Below are 16,782 nucleotides of genomic sequence, written 5' to 3'. Positions count from 1 at the left end.
AAATGCTTATTTTCAGTTGGTGTCTGCCAACATTTTAGGGCTTGTCTTTGCACACCAGCGATGTGGAAACTACTCTGCACTCTACACCTATGGGGATATGAAAGTCTAATCTTGAATTCAGTGCTGTTTCTAGCTTGTGTTAGACAACACCTGAGATGGGAAAGACTTGAGATTGTGCAGTGCATCATCCTCCTTGCTCTGAATAACACATCTGGGCTCACAACGCTCATCTGTCACTACCCTCCTCCTGCATCCCACATGGGATGACAGCAACACCGGTAACAACCCCAGGCTGCTCCAGGACATCAGTGCAGCTGACTTGCTTCACTCTAGGATATATTAGCAAACGTTAATTTTGCCTCCCCTGCCATGCCTGATGCACCTGCAGCAGGACAGAGCCTAGGTGCCTTCCTTTGTCTCTTACTCTCTATATCTGGTCTTTACTGAGCATCAGTTTGACCAATGAAATGGCCTCAGGACCAGTTTGTGTGCATCCCAACTGATGTTGGAGTAAATATCTTGTGTTGCAGTAGGACTATATATGGAGACGGTCATGTGTGAGGTGTATTGAAGTCCATCAGTGAGAGAAAAATTGCATGTAGGAGCAAATCATAGAATTACAGAATAGTTAGGGTTGCAAAGGACCTCAAGATCATCCAGTTCCAACCCCCCTGCCATGGGCAGGGACACCTCACACTAAACCATCTCACCCAAGGCTTTGTCCAGCCTGGACTTGAACACCGCCAGGGATGGAGCATTCACAACTTCCCTGGGCAACCCATTCCAGTGCCTCACCACCCTTACAGGAAAGAACTTCCTCCTTATATCCAATTTAAACTTCCCCTGTGTAAGTTGTAACCCATTCTGAAGTCCATATTTTCTAGTTTTTGAGAGTTTCTCAAGTAAGATGTTTCCCTTGGTCAAGCCAGCAGCTCTTTAAGAATACTCTCACAAGGCATTAAAAAAAAACCCTCCTTCTCCTACTACCTTCTGTCCCTCCCCTCCTTCCTTCTTGAAGTAACCAAAATAAGCGAGAAATGAGAACAGACAGAGCTGACACTTTTCAAGACAACATCCTGTTTGCTAGACTGGATCAATAAAAATCATTTTGCTACACAGAGGTGTAACTTAAAATATGTCCTGAGCAACTTCAGAGCAGAAAGTTGTAAGGGAAGCAGCATCTGATGAAAGCAGGCCTTGAGAGTGGCAGTCTACTATAACATACAAAGAAATTCCTGTTAACAGTATTTGGCAGCTGGTGTAGAACACATTAGGACATTTTAGTTGGGTTTTAAAGACAGAAATTGATACAGAAAGAGGTAATGATTTTGGTTTTGTTTTTAATAGAGGATCTGTCTAGGGGTTTGTGTTCATATCACACACATTCACTTGATTACATTTTATGGGATGGGCTTTAAATGCCAGTACATACAAGACAATGTTTCATTATTGGAGTTTGTGTTTATTCACTTGCCATTGTCAGTCTGCTCCCCTTTGACTTCTTCTGCTGCTCTTTGTAAAAGCTGTGATTTATGAATATGTGGTTTAGATCCGTCACAATAGAGTGTGGAGAAGTGGTTCAATAAAAAGTTATTAAAGCAAAAAATCCATAGTTTCATGTGCTTTTCCCAGCTTCTGTAGGAACCTCTAGTAAGAGACTCTTACCCTAAGCAAACAACTGTGTGCATGATACTGTAACATAAGCTACCTGCTCAGTCAGAACTCCTGCTGAATGCTGGCTACTGCAGGCAATGACAGGTTTCCCTAATAGGACTGCAAGAATTCACCCTCAAAGTTATGAAGGCTGCATAGACCAAAAGGAGGGGAAGAGGGGGAAATCTGCCATAGAATGTCCATTTTAAAGTTGGGAAATAAAGACTACCAGCAGCCCTAAATGGCATTTGGTTTTCAAATATGTGTGCTTGCCCCATACTTATTTTTAAAACAAAGCTCTCAGTCCTGCTAATCGCAGGATAACCAAACCTGACCAGCAGTTCCCAGAGCCCAGCTGGATTTCTGCAGAAGCCTGACACTGTTTCAGCCTAAAATAGCGAGTGAAAGGCTGATTTAGATCATTGTAGGTCAGCCCGACACAGATTTTCACCCAGTAGCACTGCTGACTTGCCACAGCTGCACAGCCACATAAAGGAGGGGACGACATACTGGCCACTCTTGCATATGGCTAGCAAGGAACAAGAGCTGCTTCTGGCACTGGAAGCTGAAGGAGGCACTCTGCAGGATGAGAAAGAATTTGCGAGGAAGACACAAGGATTTGTGGTAGAATCTGTTCAACTGCACCACAACAGTGCAAGAGATGTGTTACAGAACAGTCGCTGCTTCTATTTGGTGTTCCTGAATCTCTGAAAAAATGCAGCTCTACAAACAAAACCACCCTCTGTATCTCAGGAATGGATAACTGCAGCAAGTGAGGGTCACCTCAAGGAGTCAAACAGGTGTTGAAAACAATGAGGCATACCACTGCGCCGATGCCAGCCACACCAAACCCCCTGATCTGGCACTACATTACCCCAGGACAAGGAAGCAGAATGCATGGAGCCTGCACAGGGCACACTACTGCTGCCTTTGGTCCCCTTGAACAGAGGAGCTATTGAGACTGCAATCACAGTTGCTCTGTTATCTCTGGCAAACAAAGAATAACAGCTATAATCCTACATCCTCTTGGAGAGCTAAATTACAAGGTTCCATCCTGCCTCAGAGTACACAAAGATAATTTTGCCACCTATAGTGTTCTGCGGCCTGCCTCATGCAGTCCTGCACACCCATCTTCAGCCAGGTGAGAGGCTGGATGCTGGAATGAAGAGCAGGTATGAGCAGAAGAGCCCAATACAGCCACTCAGCTGAACAAGCAGTTGTCCAGTGTCAACATTGCTAATGCTGAAGCACCAAGGCTTTGCACCTTGCATACCTCATACTCTTTCTGTACCTCAGGAAGCACAACACAGCAGTTTGTGCACATTGGATTCACTGAGGGTAGATACCAGGTTAGATACCTGGCAAGATTCCTCTCCTACTGAAGTAGGAGAATGAAGCCACTAATTTCTACTAAAAATATAGGTAGTAAGCCCAATAAAACACATTGGCCAGCATGAAGAACAAAGGGAAAAGCAATTTGGAGTAGTGGTCTACATTGCTGGGGTTCTGAATTGTGAAATAACCAATAATCCTGTGCAGTTTGTTTCTCAAGACACGTTTGATTTTCTCATGAGTTTTCATGGTCAAGTCATTGCAGTTAACATTATCACTGGAAATCTCAATGCTTGTAAAGCTGATTTTCCGTCTGTAGCTGGTGAGGATGTTAGCAATGTTGACCTCTGCCATGTCTTTAGTGAGTTCATTTGAAGGCCCCTAGGAAGAAAGAGTATGCAGTTAGTTTTAGGACTTGTCTTCTCCTGCAGAGAAGTGCTTTAATCAAAAAGGAGACCATACAGGTAAAGATAAAACCACAGCTTCATATGTGTTCATCCAAACATTCAGAGGTGCCTTTCAGCTGCTGCCTATTTTTAGGAGTGTCTGAAGTCCCAGAGATGCCTGTGTTTCCACCATGGTATTTCTAGAGGTATTTTTGAGATCTCTGAACAAGTCTCACTCTATGTCACTAAGCACCCCAACATCCATCTCCTACAAGACATCCATCTCTTCATGTCTGTGCAGTAACTTAATGGCTGGGGAACTCAGCATCAAGGTGGGAAACCCCTTTTTCCTCTGACAGGATTTGGACCCTTGACCACTGGACTATAGCCATACTACTTGATTTCTCACGATGAAGCAGAGCACTTTGAACAATTCATTCTCATACCCCCACCCCCAGAACACTGTGGGACTGATGTTTGGTACTGTCTTCTGGGAAGGGAGGAAGAAGGGTTAATGGAGGAGTAATCTTAGAAAGATCCAGGATAACTGGGCTTATTTAAGGTAGATCAAGCTTTACCTCTTGAGGTGTTTTAGCTGCACACTTTTGTGATGAGCTGTAGTGAGCCACTGCATATTCCACAAGGGCACCAAAGATGAAGCTGAAGCAGATGCCGAGGTAAACATCAATGGCCTTAATGAAACAGTTGGTTTTTGAAAGTGAACTTCGTGACCCAATCATCAGAGTTGTCATGGAAAGCACCGTTGTTACTCCTTGGAAAGCAGAAAAGGAGAGATCTTTTGGGGTCACTTTGGAAAAGGCTTGGCCTATCCTTCTTCAAATGTCACTCTCTATTGCTTGCCAGATAGAGCACATCACTTACCAAATCCAAATCATCCATCAGTTTAAAAGCTTTTGTAGTGCTAGCTACTAGCTCCACTCAGTCTCTTCCTGCCTTTGACACCTTGGCTCCAATGTGCATTTGGCTCTTATTTTTCTTGCTTTCAGTAAAAAAATCCTCCCCTCCCTGCCCAAAGCACATCCCAAATAACATGTGCTCTACTTCCTGCTGTGCATCTGCTGGGAGCCTCAGCCATACCCAGCTCTACAGGTGGGCAAATGTACTGGCCACAGCACATCCTCCATATTGCTAACCCAGCTCTACCGCAAGTAAAAGAGAGAGTGAACAGACCGTTTATCACTGAGAAGAGAACTCAAGAAAACAACCATCTACCCAGCCCTCAGAGGCTCCCTTGCCCGCCCTTGGGCAATAACTCACCAATGCACGTCCTTGCAGGCACTGAATCTAATGTGATCCAAAAAGAAACCCAGGACAACATGACGAGCAGAGTGGAGGGCACATAGGTCTCCAAAATGAAGTAAAGGACATTTCTCCTCAGCTCAAACTGCAGGATCAGTCGTGGGTAACTGCCTGTTCATGAAAGGAAGAAACTCTGAACATGAGGTCCCAAGGACACTTGGACTGATGCTGGGATAGCCTAGCACCAGCCTTCAGCTGATGTACATCAGCAGAGCTGCACTGAAATCAGGGGAGATGCATTTCTTACACAGCTTGACTTCTTGCCTCAGAAGTTTTACTTATCTAACATACCCTAGACAAGAGGACACATGCACACAGCATTGTTTGGCAAGAGACATCTAAAACAATGTGTGGCTTGCAAGGGGGCTCCTGAACTTAATCCACAGTGGAAACATTTTGTACCAGTGTCTTAACTCAGAGGAGAGGATGGATGATGTTTTTATCTGCTCTTATACTCGGCACAACACATTTTCTCCACTGTGGAGGGACATTGCAAAGTTCAGTCTTATCTGGTGGCTGAGAAATAACACAAGATTTTTATCTCCATTCCAACAGGCTCTGGCTTACATCCAATAGCATCCGATACCTTATCATCAGAGGGAATTAGACCCCTGCATGCATTATTTGTTATCTTTGATACCCATGTCTCTTTGTGCTCAAAAAAAATCAGTCACTTGTTTAAACTCCATTTTTCAGCTGGGTTACTGGCATTTTCAGGAGATATTTCTGCTCTTGAAACAATAGTTCCCTTTGAAACATAGAAACAAACCCTGTGTTGTCTGTGGGCTGTGTACACTACAGTAAACAACAAAACACTTATGTTTAGAACCTGGTCATTCTGAGGAAGTCTTGCCCCTATTCATAGTGGCTGTGATTGGAGAGAAGAGTATTTACACTGATAATGAAAAAGACATTGAATTCTGATGTACAAAGGGATCTTATTTCATCAGGACAGAATTGTAATTTACAAGCAAAAGTATATTTTAACAGTTACTTTTACTCCCAGTTACTGTGAACATGGATCTCTGCACACCTGGTAGGAGGGGACAGGTTTTTTTGGTGGATAAGGAAAGAAGTGGAGATAAAAGAAGATAATTCCAAATCTATCAAGTGAATATAGTATATCAAAATCCCCATCTTTCCATGGACTTCCGTCTTACGCAACATCCTGATTGCAACTAATTGGATTTCAGCATGTTTCTGCCCATCTCTTTTTGTGAGATTAAGATTTGCTAAAGACTTCACATGTTCAAGCCCAGAGAAGGGAAGGGAGCTGTGAGGAGAAATAACCTGAGAGCTTTTCTTGCTTTTCTCTTTCACTGATATACCTGTTTCCTGCTGGGTCTTTGAGACGAGGGTGTAGTAACGTTCCACCGTGTACTGAGAGAGACGCAACTTTTCTATGCCATGGACAGAATCGTTTCCTCTCAGCCACGTGAAGATGACGTCGTTTTCATCATATCCCCCTGAGGAGAACATAAAGACCCATATTACTGTGATTTAGCCAGGAAAAGCCCAGCTACTGCCCTGCCCTGTCCCCTGAGTGAGAACAGAAACGCAATCCAGGCTGGACAAAGACCCTGTTGACTGTGTTGGACCATGGGTAGAGGTTGGCTGTTCTTTCATTGCTGTACTTTCAATCTGCGGGTTCAGACACTGGGAATGATGCATAACATGCAAGGCAACAGAGAACCTATTTCAGTTGTTTACATGGGGTATTTGTACTTTAAAGTATTTTAGCATTTTAGAAAATAACACATTCCTGTCATCCACAGTTTGGTAACATGCAGTAGGATAGATAATACATGCAGTGATAACCCCTTGAATATAGTCTCTTCAGTCAGGAGAGGAGGAGAAACCCAGTGGTAAGAAAACAGAGGATACAGATCCCCCTGAGCTCCTTACCAACTGGCAAGGGCACATTTCACTGAACTATCTATTCAAATGCTTAAAAATAGCAGAAGAGGCATTTTCAGGTAGTCAAGAGCTTGGAGCTGAGGCTGCTGTGTGGTTCTGAACCAGGCTCAATGCCTCGGTATGCACTGCCCATGAGACTTCTTCATTCCTCCTATCCCTAAAAGCTGTAAGTTACAGAAGGCAAATAATGCATCTGACATTTAGGTAAGGCTGAATTCCTGCCTCAAAATGGAGGGACACACGAGATCAACAACTGAAGCAGTTATCAGTAAACTCCATATATGGCAGCTAAATAATCGTCTCCAGGAATGTAAGTGATGGCATTACGTGACCTCAGGTTGGACTGAGGAATAAAGCTTGTATGGAGCTGCCATTCGCTTCAAAAATATCATTCCATTTAGGATCTCACCAATTGGATTCTTTTATTAAGTGCTCTGCTTTGAGAAGATGAGCAGGGATGCTTGGATTCTGATAATAACCTCTTTGGCCTGGTAGAAGGAATAAGATGCAGTTGCAGCTCTGTTTTTATCTAATTGTGGTTTTTTATTAGATAAAATTATCAGCGCTTGAGTGTGATGAACTCCTAAATGAGGTGTCCAGGGTATGAATCCCAGTGTAGAATCCTCAGCATGTGACTTTGGAAAGTTTCTAAGCAGTTTTATACATTGTGGTTACTCAGGAAAATTTTATAATAAATGATAGATCGTTGTTAATTCATCTGGTGTGTGTTTAAATAGCATTATTTCTGGGCACTTATCCTAATGAAATCTCCAGTGGGCAATGTGCATGTAATTTCATTGGAATTATACCACAACTGAGCATGATGTAGGACCCAATCACTTTTCAAACAGTCACAAACATGTCGTGCTTTAGCAGAAGAGGCCAATCATTGTTTTTTCAGGAGCTATTCTTTGTAATAAAGTTAACTATGGTGAACTAATAGGATTTTAATGTGAAAGTAATATGTGCTTCCCTAGGTGCTTCGTGCTGCAACCCCAGAAGTTAAAATCTGGCCTTTTCACTACTGAGATTTTTGTGACATGAAGTGGGAGATGGTTGCTTGCTTGTTCCGGAGCTGTACAGATATGGAAAAGCAGCACTACTCTTGCTGAGCTCCTGGCTACAAGCCCTGGAGTGGCCCAGCTTGTCCTGGAGTCCTTCCCAGCAAGCTTTCCTGAGAATTAACTTTTAATTTAATGGAGAGCAGAACTCACTAATTATTCCTTTTTTTTTTTTTTTTTTTTAAGGCTTCCAAGGCTGAGACTCCTTGTGTTTAACCAGAGTCCCATCACCTGTGTTGCTGCAGCAGGCAGGCTTCAGGGAGAAGCACATACCATGACGTTGGGTTTGCCTTAGTTTCTGTTCATGTGTTGGAGAGTTTGTTCAACTCATATTCTGGTAAGAGCCACCCTTCACACTGTGTTGTTGCAGTGGAGGTTTGGGAAAGGCAAAGATGGTGCCTTGCTGTACTCTGTCCCGTGCACTTACCTCACCAGTTAGTTTTGAAGAAGCTGTTTGGGCAAAATGGACCAAATTTGGCAGATGCTCTGTTGTTACTTCATCCTTTCTGTTGAACAGAATTGAGCGATCTACACTTTAATATCTTTTTATATAAATTGCAGTGATAATCTGAACTCTGGATTACACCACAGATGAAGAACGATGAAGCAAAGTTGTTTTCTTTCGGACATTAATGTTTGCGGGAATAAGAGTCTACTCCAGAAAGCCACTGGGATCAATCCATATACTCAAGTTGCATAGTGACATATGAATAAATGAATGATTTTTCTAGAATGCTACACTTACAGCTTTCTAGCTGCAGTCTGCAGGTCTGCGTGTCCATGGGGTATTTTGACAGGTCCATGTTACAAGCAACAGTTGTAGTGATCCTGTAGGAAAAGAAGGAACTCTGAAAGTTGCAATAAAACCATGTAATGAAATAGCTGGTTTTTATAGCAATATAGACCACAAAGACTCTGCTCTGGTTTTAAATGCCCTGTCATTTAGATAATTTTGACTTATGTAATGAGTGGATTGATATAGTGCGGGAGAACCCTCCATAGGATGATGTGTTCTCTGCAGCCCACTGGTGAAAATGTAACCAAAGGAGGAATTTTGCTTTGCTATGGTGGGAGATTTAGTGTAGATTTACGTGTTTTCCAGTGCTAGTTTGCATCTCATAATAAGTCACTGCTTGTTACCTGAGGCACAGTAAATGACTGCACACATACTCCGGCTTGCTTGAATGTGGGTTGTAAATGAGTTTTACTTTGCAGTTAAGGTAACTGGGACACAGTTACCATGAGCTGAGAAGACATAACACTGCATGATTTCCTAACACAATTACAGAACACAGCTCTGCAGTATATTTACAAGTACACTTTCTGCTAAAAAGAAGAAATCATGGCTACATGCACTGGGTAAAGAGTTTCCCACTGCCTGTTAAACTTTCACTGTTATGATACCCTCCTTCCATTCCTGTCCTGCCTCCATCTGATTTGACTGGACTTCTTTAGGGTAACACCTCAACATGTGAGCTTTGTGAGCAGGCACTGTGCTCAGGACACAGCACGTACCATGGTGGGGAATCCTGAGCCTTGACTGGCGTTTCCACGTGGCCCAAAGAGGGGGTAACAGATCAGAAGAGTATTGTCACAGTTGGCTTGTTGATCCCAAGCTCATTACCGGAGATAGCTGGTATCTGCTTCTGTCCAGTGTAATTCTAGAAATCTATCCTGACCCATCAGCAGCAGCAAAGCAAAGGTGGCTTTACCTTAAGGCATACAAGATAGTGCCATTAGAGAACAATCTTATGAGGCGGTTCCCCACGGTGACATCGTGCAGGAAGGACTTTTTGGACTCCACAATGTAGGTGTCTGGTACCCAGAGCAATTCCACCAGCCGAGCATCCAACGTGAAGCTCTTGTTGCCGTGAAAGACCAAGCGGGGGTCTGTCCAGCGCTGCCGCAGATAGATGGTAGCTGTGTAATCCTGTGATTACAGAGAGGAAAAGCTGTGAGGATGCATGTCCAGCACATCTGCATGGTGCCTCTGTGTGTGACAAGTGGCAGAGCACAAATTTAACCTATCCAAGCTCAGCTTCAAATACATGCAGTAAATCTGATTGGTGGGTTTTCATCATAGTTTTATTTCCTGTATCACATTTCTCACATACTTACACTCTAAGGTAGCGTTTGAGATCTAAAGATCATACTCATATACTTTTTCTAATGAGCTGTTACTGTAACTGATATTTTGGTGTCCATTTTGCAGGTAAGAAAATAGATAGGAAGTGGACACATTCAGCAAGTCATTGACATTAATAATCACTTGTTGTCTAGAGCTGGAAGATTACACACGTACTATAAACGTGATCATGAAAGACATCAGCACTTTGGAGAACAAAAGGTAATCAAATCCAATGTGTTATTTCACTGAGGTCTTAACAAGCCCAAGCAAATAACCCCCCCAAATTTGTAGCATCTTTTTTAATTGGAGTTTTGTATCTAAGAGCATTAGGATTAACTTGAGGTCAGTCTGCCAAAACCTACATGCAGTGACTGGAGCATTTTTACAGTGCCCTGTCATAAAAGAATAATCACAGTACTTAGCTCTAAAGAGAATTCTTTACTGAGCTGCTGGACAGACCCATGGCATTGATGCCCTATTTCACTTCCTTCCTTGTTGACAAAGTAAATGCAGCCAGTTAATGCCTTTCATTTTCCAAACATCTTGTCACAGGCAGACTGATGCTGGCGATGGTGCTAACAGTGTGAGGTCACTATGTTTCACCACAGATAATGCTGCCAGTCTGTGGAGGATGAAGCAGTCCTGTTTAATTTGATCTGTTATTTGTAAAATGCTGTAAGAGAAAAGGTCTGAGTAAATACCTGGTATCAGCTTTAGCTCTTGCAACTTTTAAAACTTTACTGCCTGTGACAGAGGAAAAACCATGTCAAATAACGCACTGTTATGGCTGCCAGTACAGTGAATTCTAACAGTGACTCAAGTGAAGACTCTTGGTTGATTTTCCAGCTTTTATTGAGGCACAGAGTAAGCTTCTGTAGTGTTTTCCATGCGGCAAGAGCAATTTAGATGGACCATTGAGAACAAAAGCTCCAGAACAGGAGCTGCTTTACAAGGCCCTTTACTCAGGTTAGAGGTATGTGAATAATTGATTCTGCTGGTTCCCCCCATCCCCAAAATGAACAATATTTTATTTAGTGAACTTGTTTAATTTGCTGGGGGAGAGGATAAGAAACAAGCCAGTAGTGTTCATGAAAGTGCTGGTATTAAGTTTTGACATTGTTCCTGATTGAACTTTTATGTGAAACTATTTACTGCATTTACCTAAGTTGCCCATAGTTTTGGTGAACCCGAAACAGGAATTTTCAGCAATCAGTATTTGAAATCCAGCTGTTACCAGAAGTGGAAGAAATCACACTCAGCACTGCTGGGAAAATGTTTTCTGTATATTGGAAACTGTGGTTTTTTTTTTCTCTTGGGATCACCAGACCTTTGAGCTCAGCATGTGTCACAGCTCAAAACCTCATTTCTCCTCCCTGAGAAGAAACCCTGTCTGTGTCTTCAGTCAGCAGGAGCACATCCAACAGAGGCCTACCCTGCACAGAGAGCTCCTGCACAGAGGAAAGGTAAAGGACACAAAATGTCCCACAGGAGTGACTTTTGCAGTTTCCAAGAGGCCCAGTTTCCAGGAGGTGCTGAGGTTTTGCCCAGTAGGACCTTTGAAGCCATCTATATTTACTTAGAAGCCCACATTACTTTGTTACCTTTGCAGTCTGCAGCCATAAATGAGCTGTGTCCTCATCACACTTCTGAAAGTGATCAACAGACACAGAAAAGCAAAGCAGCTTGAATATGACAGTTTCTGGGCTGAGCACACAGGAATATATGACAAGTTTCTTGGGCAGATACTACTCTTATAGAATAAGATTTCTTTCACTTACCATGTCACTCTCAGATATACTGGAAATACTTGCAATGTCCAGACTCATTGCAACTTGAACAGGCTCTCCTGTGGAGGGAAAGAAAAGCTAAAGCAGAGTGCAAGGCACAATGAAACCACCCAGGGTTGTGTGCAGCATGGCACCCCTCCAGCATCACATGCTATCCCTAACACTGCAGAAGCCCATAGAGGCACAGCTCCAAAGCATTAGACTCACAAATGACATTGTGATCCAAAATGAAGTTGTCTCTGTTGGGGAGCTGGAGTCCTGTGTTTGGTGATGGGAGCAGAGAACAAATACCCACGAGCACCAGCTGGGAAGAGCAGCAGTTCCAGGGCACTGAAAGGCCACTTTAGATAAGCATTAGCCACAGGGCAGTCAGCCAGGGCCAGTCCGTCCCTTGTCACCCAGCCACAAAACCCACACAGTGGCAAGAACGGTCAACCGTGCTGTTTGTCACACAGGGCTCTGGGAGACCTCACAACCACGCAGTGATCACAGCCCTGTTTCTCAGAGGAGGAACACAAACAGGCAGAGAAAGTCAGTGATTCCCGAGGCCATGCACCGGGTTAAAGCGCAGAAATGCAGCAGCCTCTGTCTCTTTTTGGTTACTGTATTAACAGGTCTATTTGAAAGCAAGTTTTCAGCGCCCAGCCCGAGCCCCGGTAGTTCCCTGTTCCATCGCCGACCGGTAAAACCCACCACAGGAGGGCAGCTCCTGCCCAGGAATTGCCGGCGCTGGGGAGAGCTCTCCGGATCCTGCAGCAGAGCATCACAGCAGCAGGACAAAGCCTTTCCCTTGGGCTCTCTCGGGTTTGTCTAATCCGGGCTGAAGTCGGGGCGCTGAGTAGGAATGGCGCTTTCCAAGACATCCCTCGCTGCCGAGGTGACACCACGGCAAGGCCCTCCCTCGTGGGACGTGCTGAAACTCCTTTTGATAATCTGAACACCATTTAGGAAAGCCCAAAGGATGCAACTTCTAAATCTGCTTCCAGGTAGTTTTGTGGGGCTTTTGTTTGTGGTTTTTTTTTTAATTGATTTTTAATTTTTAATCAAACTATTTAAAAATCCAAAATGTAATTTCATTTCCAGATGGTAGGTATTTTTTACAGGAGCTGTCGTTCGTGTCTTCCATCTTAAGAGAGTCAAAGAATGGTTTGTGTTGGAAGGGACCTTAAAGCTCATCCAGTTCTAACCCCCTGCCATGGGCAGGGACACCTTCCACTAGAGCAGCTTGCTCCAAGCCCCTGTGCCCAACCTGGCCTTGTTTTCAGATATTTAGATATTCACACTTGAAGCCCACTCAAATTAATGACCGGGGTAGATCTATGAGGACTCAGGGTCTCTGGAGGAGGTCAAACCACAGTCCTGACTACTGTTTAGCATTTATAGTACTGGTAGGTGTAGGCTGGTGTAGATGCAAGTTAACCGCTGTTATGCAGTTCAGAAGCATCTGTATAGTGATGTGACATGATCTGGAGGAGCTTTTCCATCCTGCATGTGATCAGACGTTCTAGGCAAAACAAGATGGTAAATTCTGTATTGTCCCCAGTCAGAAAACGGAAGAAGCTCAAAGTTGCCAGTAGCAGAAGTCTACAGTCTGCCAGTCTGCAGGAAGTACAATGGGAAACATCTAAGTCCTGGTGAAAGCACATGGGGAAGTTTTTTATTGAGTGGAATTTCATTAATGGGTTCTGGCAAAAAAAGTAAAATTAAGTAAAAAAAAAAATTGTAACTGTTCTTTAAACTTTAATCAGTACTTGTCAGGTGGCGAGCATCATTCTGAGAAACTCCTTCCTCACAGCATTTACCTGGAGAGTGGGAAACCTGACACCCAAAGTGGAATAGCCTCATGTAGGCTCCTCAGGTTAGCTTCAGGTAAGCTCCTATCTAGCTGACTGTCCTTCAGGTGCTCCCTACAGTTTTATGAGGGCTTAAAGCAGGTTTACTTTGTGTCTCAGTGTGAAGTAAAATCATGTGTCAAGAGTCAGTATTTCTGGCAAGGAGAATTGCTTTACTCCTCTATTGCCACAGTCCACTAAATGCATACATTCGCTAAGTATATCCACGAGATACACATGAACCAGAATAAAGCAGAAAATCACAAGGGTCAGACTCTAAACAAAAGCATATACAGTTAGAGCTGAATTTAGCTACTTGTCAGGTCTTTCACAGAAGTATTGAGGCTTATCAATTCCCTGTTCTTAACCTCATAGATGGGGACATACTCATGTCCCACACATGCATGCACAATCTCTTCAGCACATCAGTGGATGTGCAGAGAGGAGGGCATCCCTGGCTACTGGCTGGCTTAAAAGAAACATGATCTTTTAAACTGGGGCATCCTAAAGAAAGCTGAATGCACACTCTCCCCTCCACACAAGCCTTACAGACTGTTCTTCAATTGGTCAAATGCTCAGCGCCAACGTACCACCAAAGTAGGGCCGGAGGTACTTGTTGTATCCGGTGGTGAGGTTCTCAAATCCAGGGAGGGATGCTGTGTCAGACGTGTGGCCCACGGAGCACCTCCTGGGGACAAAAATACGTAGTTACGTGTGGCTGGGCATGCCAGGCACATCTGGTGTGCAGCTGCAGCTGTGTTACCAGCTTGTGCTCCAGCAGCCAAACAAACTGCATACAATGTTTATTAAAAGGAAGTCGATCACTGAAATCACAAGCACTTGTGCTCATTGCTTGTCTTGGCTGAAAAGCCAGCATTCTGAAGAGGTGGAAAATGGCAAGTTTCCTCAGCTGACAGATACAGGTTTGCACACGTGGTAGCTTAAGGATGTTCTTAAGATGCCCCAGACAAATCAAGCAAGGTCTATATATAACAGGTCTTAATAATAACCCACAATCTCTCCCTCCCCTCATGCAGTCTGTGTAAGGAAAATGCATTTCTTTTTCCTGTCTGCTTTTGAGAACCTGAGACAAAAGTTACAGACCAACAGCTCCTCCTCCCTCATCACTAGTCCCCTAAAGAAGCTTTCATCCTCATGTTAGTGTCTGGCAGAGTGCCTGCAGCTACTCTCAGGAGTAAAACCTCCGAGTACACCAGAAGAGGAAAGGTAGAGCTTCACAGACACCAGCAAAGCTTTGTGGGCTGGAGGGCTGAGCCACCACAGCTGTTGTGCATACAGAGGGTTCAGCTCTCACTGACCCTGTCAAAATTCACGTTGGGTGGATGGACAATGGTGCTGTTACCTGGCATTAGGAGGTTGATGGATCTGTACAGGCAGCTCGAGGGTTGGGGGGGGACTGCAAAAGGTAAGTTCTCTGCTGCAGTGTCCCTCTGGGGCATGTGCTCACTTGGTGAAAATAAGGGAATGGTTAAGAGTTTGCTGTTGCTTTGTGAAGGGCCAAAGGAGGTGGAAGGCAGTGTCTGTGCCTCTCCCCAGCACCTCAGCACCATGGGGCTGTAAGAACTTAGCTGTGCAGTTATTCAAAGCTTTGATGATTTGTGTCTTCTGTTCCATTTCAAGTTGGGTTATTAGTCCTGGGAGCTTTGCTGTGAGTTTTAGACCAAAAAGGCCCTTACAGCAGAACTGAACCGGTTTGTGCACAGTATAAACATAAACCATTGCAGAAATTTAGGACTTATCGTTCCAGGGATGGCAGTAACACAGCTGGGAGCCCTGTGGGAGACACTTCCAGCCCAAACTGCAAGCTGCTGTGGTCCTGAGCAGGAAACGGGGGTTGCACTGTTAATGCGTCTGTTGTGTTTTGGGGGCCTATGCAGGTTGGTCTCTTCTACACTACATCCATTACAGCATTCAGCTTTCTTTGGATGGGTTGGATAATTGGAACCATAGTTTGCTTTTGACCCACATTACTTATGTGAGCTATAATTCAGCTGTTCCCTGTGAAACAAAACAAACACCCTGCTTACCTTTGGGTTGGAAGGAAAAGACACAGACTGAAGAAGCAGAAATATCTGCAGAACATCTCCAGAGGTTATTTCTGTATTTGCTGGGCTTCTCTGTGAAGCTGAAAGGAAAAGCAAAGTTTAGTGATTTAAGGAAGACTATTTTAAGGGAAGGGCACAGGGAAAAGAAGCCCTGCAGAGCCAGCACCATGTGTGATGTTTGACATTCCCAATACAGTGGCTCCTGCCCTTTCTTCTAGCCTGTGTCGCTGCTCCCTTAATACTTTCCACATGAGACACTAGTGACAGCTCCAGGTCTGAAGCCACTGACAAGGTCACCACATTTGAGCTGCCATTTTGTGGCAGCTTTTCTTCTTTCTGCACGGGATGGTGGTTAGCTGCTGTTGGGAATGGGAAGGGACTTGTTAAAGAAAAAAGGGTTCAGACAATTCCCAGGTGCTTTTAGACTCTAAAGCCAAGTGGAATCCTGCCCATGTATGACAGATCCAGCATCTTTTAGCGCAGGGCTTCACAAATCTGCACAGAAATGCTGCAGCCCTGCACCCCATTAGCTTGTACCTGGGATAACTCATGCTATGAACAGTGATGTTGGCAAGGCACTCGGCATGCAGAACTGGATGAAATCATTCCACTTAAAATGGGTTTCGTTGACTTTTCTGGGAGTGGAACCAAATCTTGGCTTCTGGCCCAAGACTCCAGGGGCTTATGCTGTCCATGGAGCAGGCACCACGGCAGTGCACTACGCTGCAGTGCAGCTCCCTGCCTGGAATGCTGCATCAGATGCACCCCTTTTCCCGAGCATCCAGAAAGCCTTCTGCCACACTGCCAGTGTGTGTTGCCACAGGACGGGATGGTGAGTATGACACTGCCGTAGCTGCCAAGGGGAGATGGTTACTCAGCCATCGTTAGTTTGAGCTGCACACACAGTACTGCCTGCCCTGCCTCACTACACTGTTGGAAGCGTACCCTGTGTGTCAGAGCTTTCCTGCAAATACAGGCAAGGCAACATCATCCTTGGATGGATTTGAGTCTTCTTGGTTTTTATGCTGTTACAAATTGGGAATGACTATGCAAATCTTTAGTCCCTGTACCTTGGCACCTCTGAGAGTAAGATCTCAGCTTCAGATTCAGAGCCTTCTCCATCACACAAACTGGTTAGGACCTCAACTTCAAACCTGGTTGTTCCGCAGCAACCCAAAAAGCAGGAATGTTCTGCTCAGGTTAGTTTCTTCCTGGCAGCTCACTGCAGTCCAGAGGCCACTCTGCCTTCTCCACTAGTTGTATGGATCTGGTGCTGTGCCATGGGGCAGCAGGGCTTCAG

At 44.4% G+C, this 16,782-nt stretch overlaps 1 protein-coding gene and 1 long non-coding RNA gene across 3 annotated transcripts; one reads left to right on the top strand and one right to left on the bottom strand.

Annotated features, from left to right (window-relative positions):
* Positions 1–1,326: 1,326 nt before the first annotated feature.
* On the bottom strand, positions 1,327–16,190 carry GABRP (gamma-aminobutyric acid type A receptor subunit pi). Its single transcript, XM_061456413.1, has 9 exons — positions 15,465–16,190; positions 14,007–14,104; positions 11,576–11,643; positions 9,382–9,599; positions 8,415–8,497; positions 6,020–6,157; positions 4,650–4,802; positions 3,950–4,143; positions 1,327–3,366 (listed from the first exon to the last, which is right to left on the bottom strand). The coding sequence occupies exons 1-9, from the start codon at positions 15,518–15,520 to the stop codon at positions 3,064–3,066; spliced, it is 1,311 nt and encodes a 436-aa protein (XP_061312397.1). The 5' UTR covers positions 15,521–16,190; the 3' UTR covers positions 1,327–3,063.
* LOC133270850 (uncharacterized) lies at positions 7,850–11,101 on the top strand. 2 transcript variants are annotated; one of them, XR_009743938.1, is made up of 3 exons: positions 7,850–8,006; positions 9,882–10,016; positions 10,964–11,101. It is a non-coding gene; the product is annotated as an uncharacterized LOC133270850 (long non-coding RNA). The 2 variants fall into 2 exon arrangements; XR_009743937.1 differs by having other exon boundaries at positions 7,850–8,360.
* Positions 16,191–16,782: the final 592 nt, after the last annotated feature.

Source organism: Pezoporus flaviventris, unplaced genomic scaffold, assembly GCF_033815535.1.
Source record: "Pezoporus flaviventris isolate CSIRO_AGI_PZ_B2104156 unplaced genomic scaffold, CSIRO_AGI_Pfla_v1 ptg000023l, whole genome shotgun sequence".
Lineage (NCBI taxonomy): Eukaryota > Metazoa > Chordata > Aves > Psittaciformes > Psittacidae > Pezoporus > Pezoporus flaviventris.
Note: the sequence above shows the minus strand (reverse complement) of the source record. Positions and strands in the feature narration are given on the sequence as shown.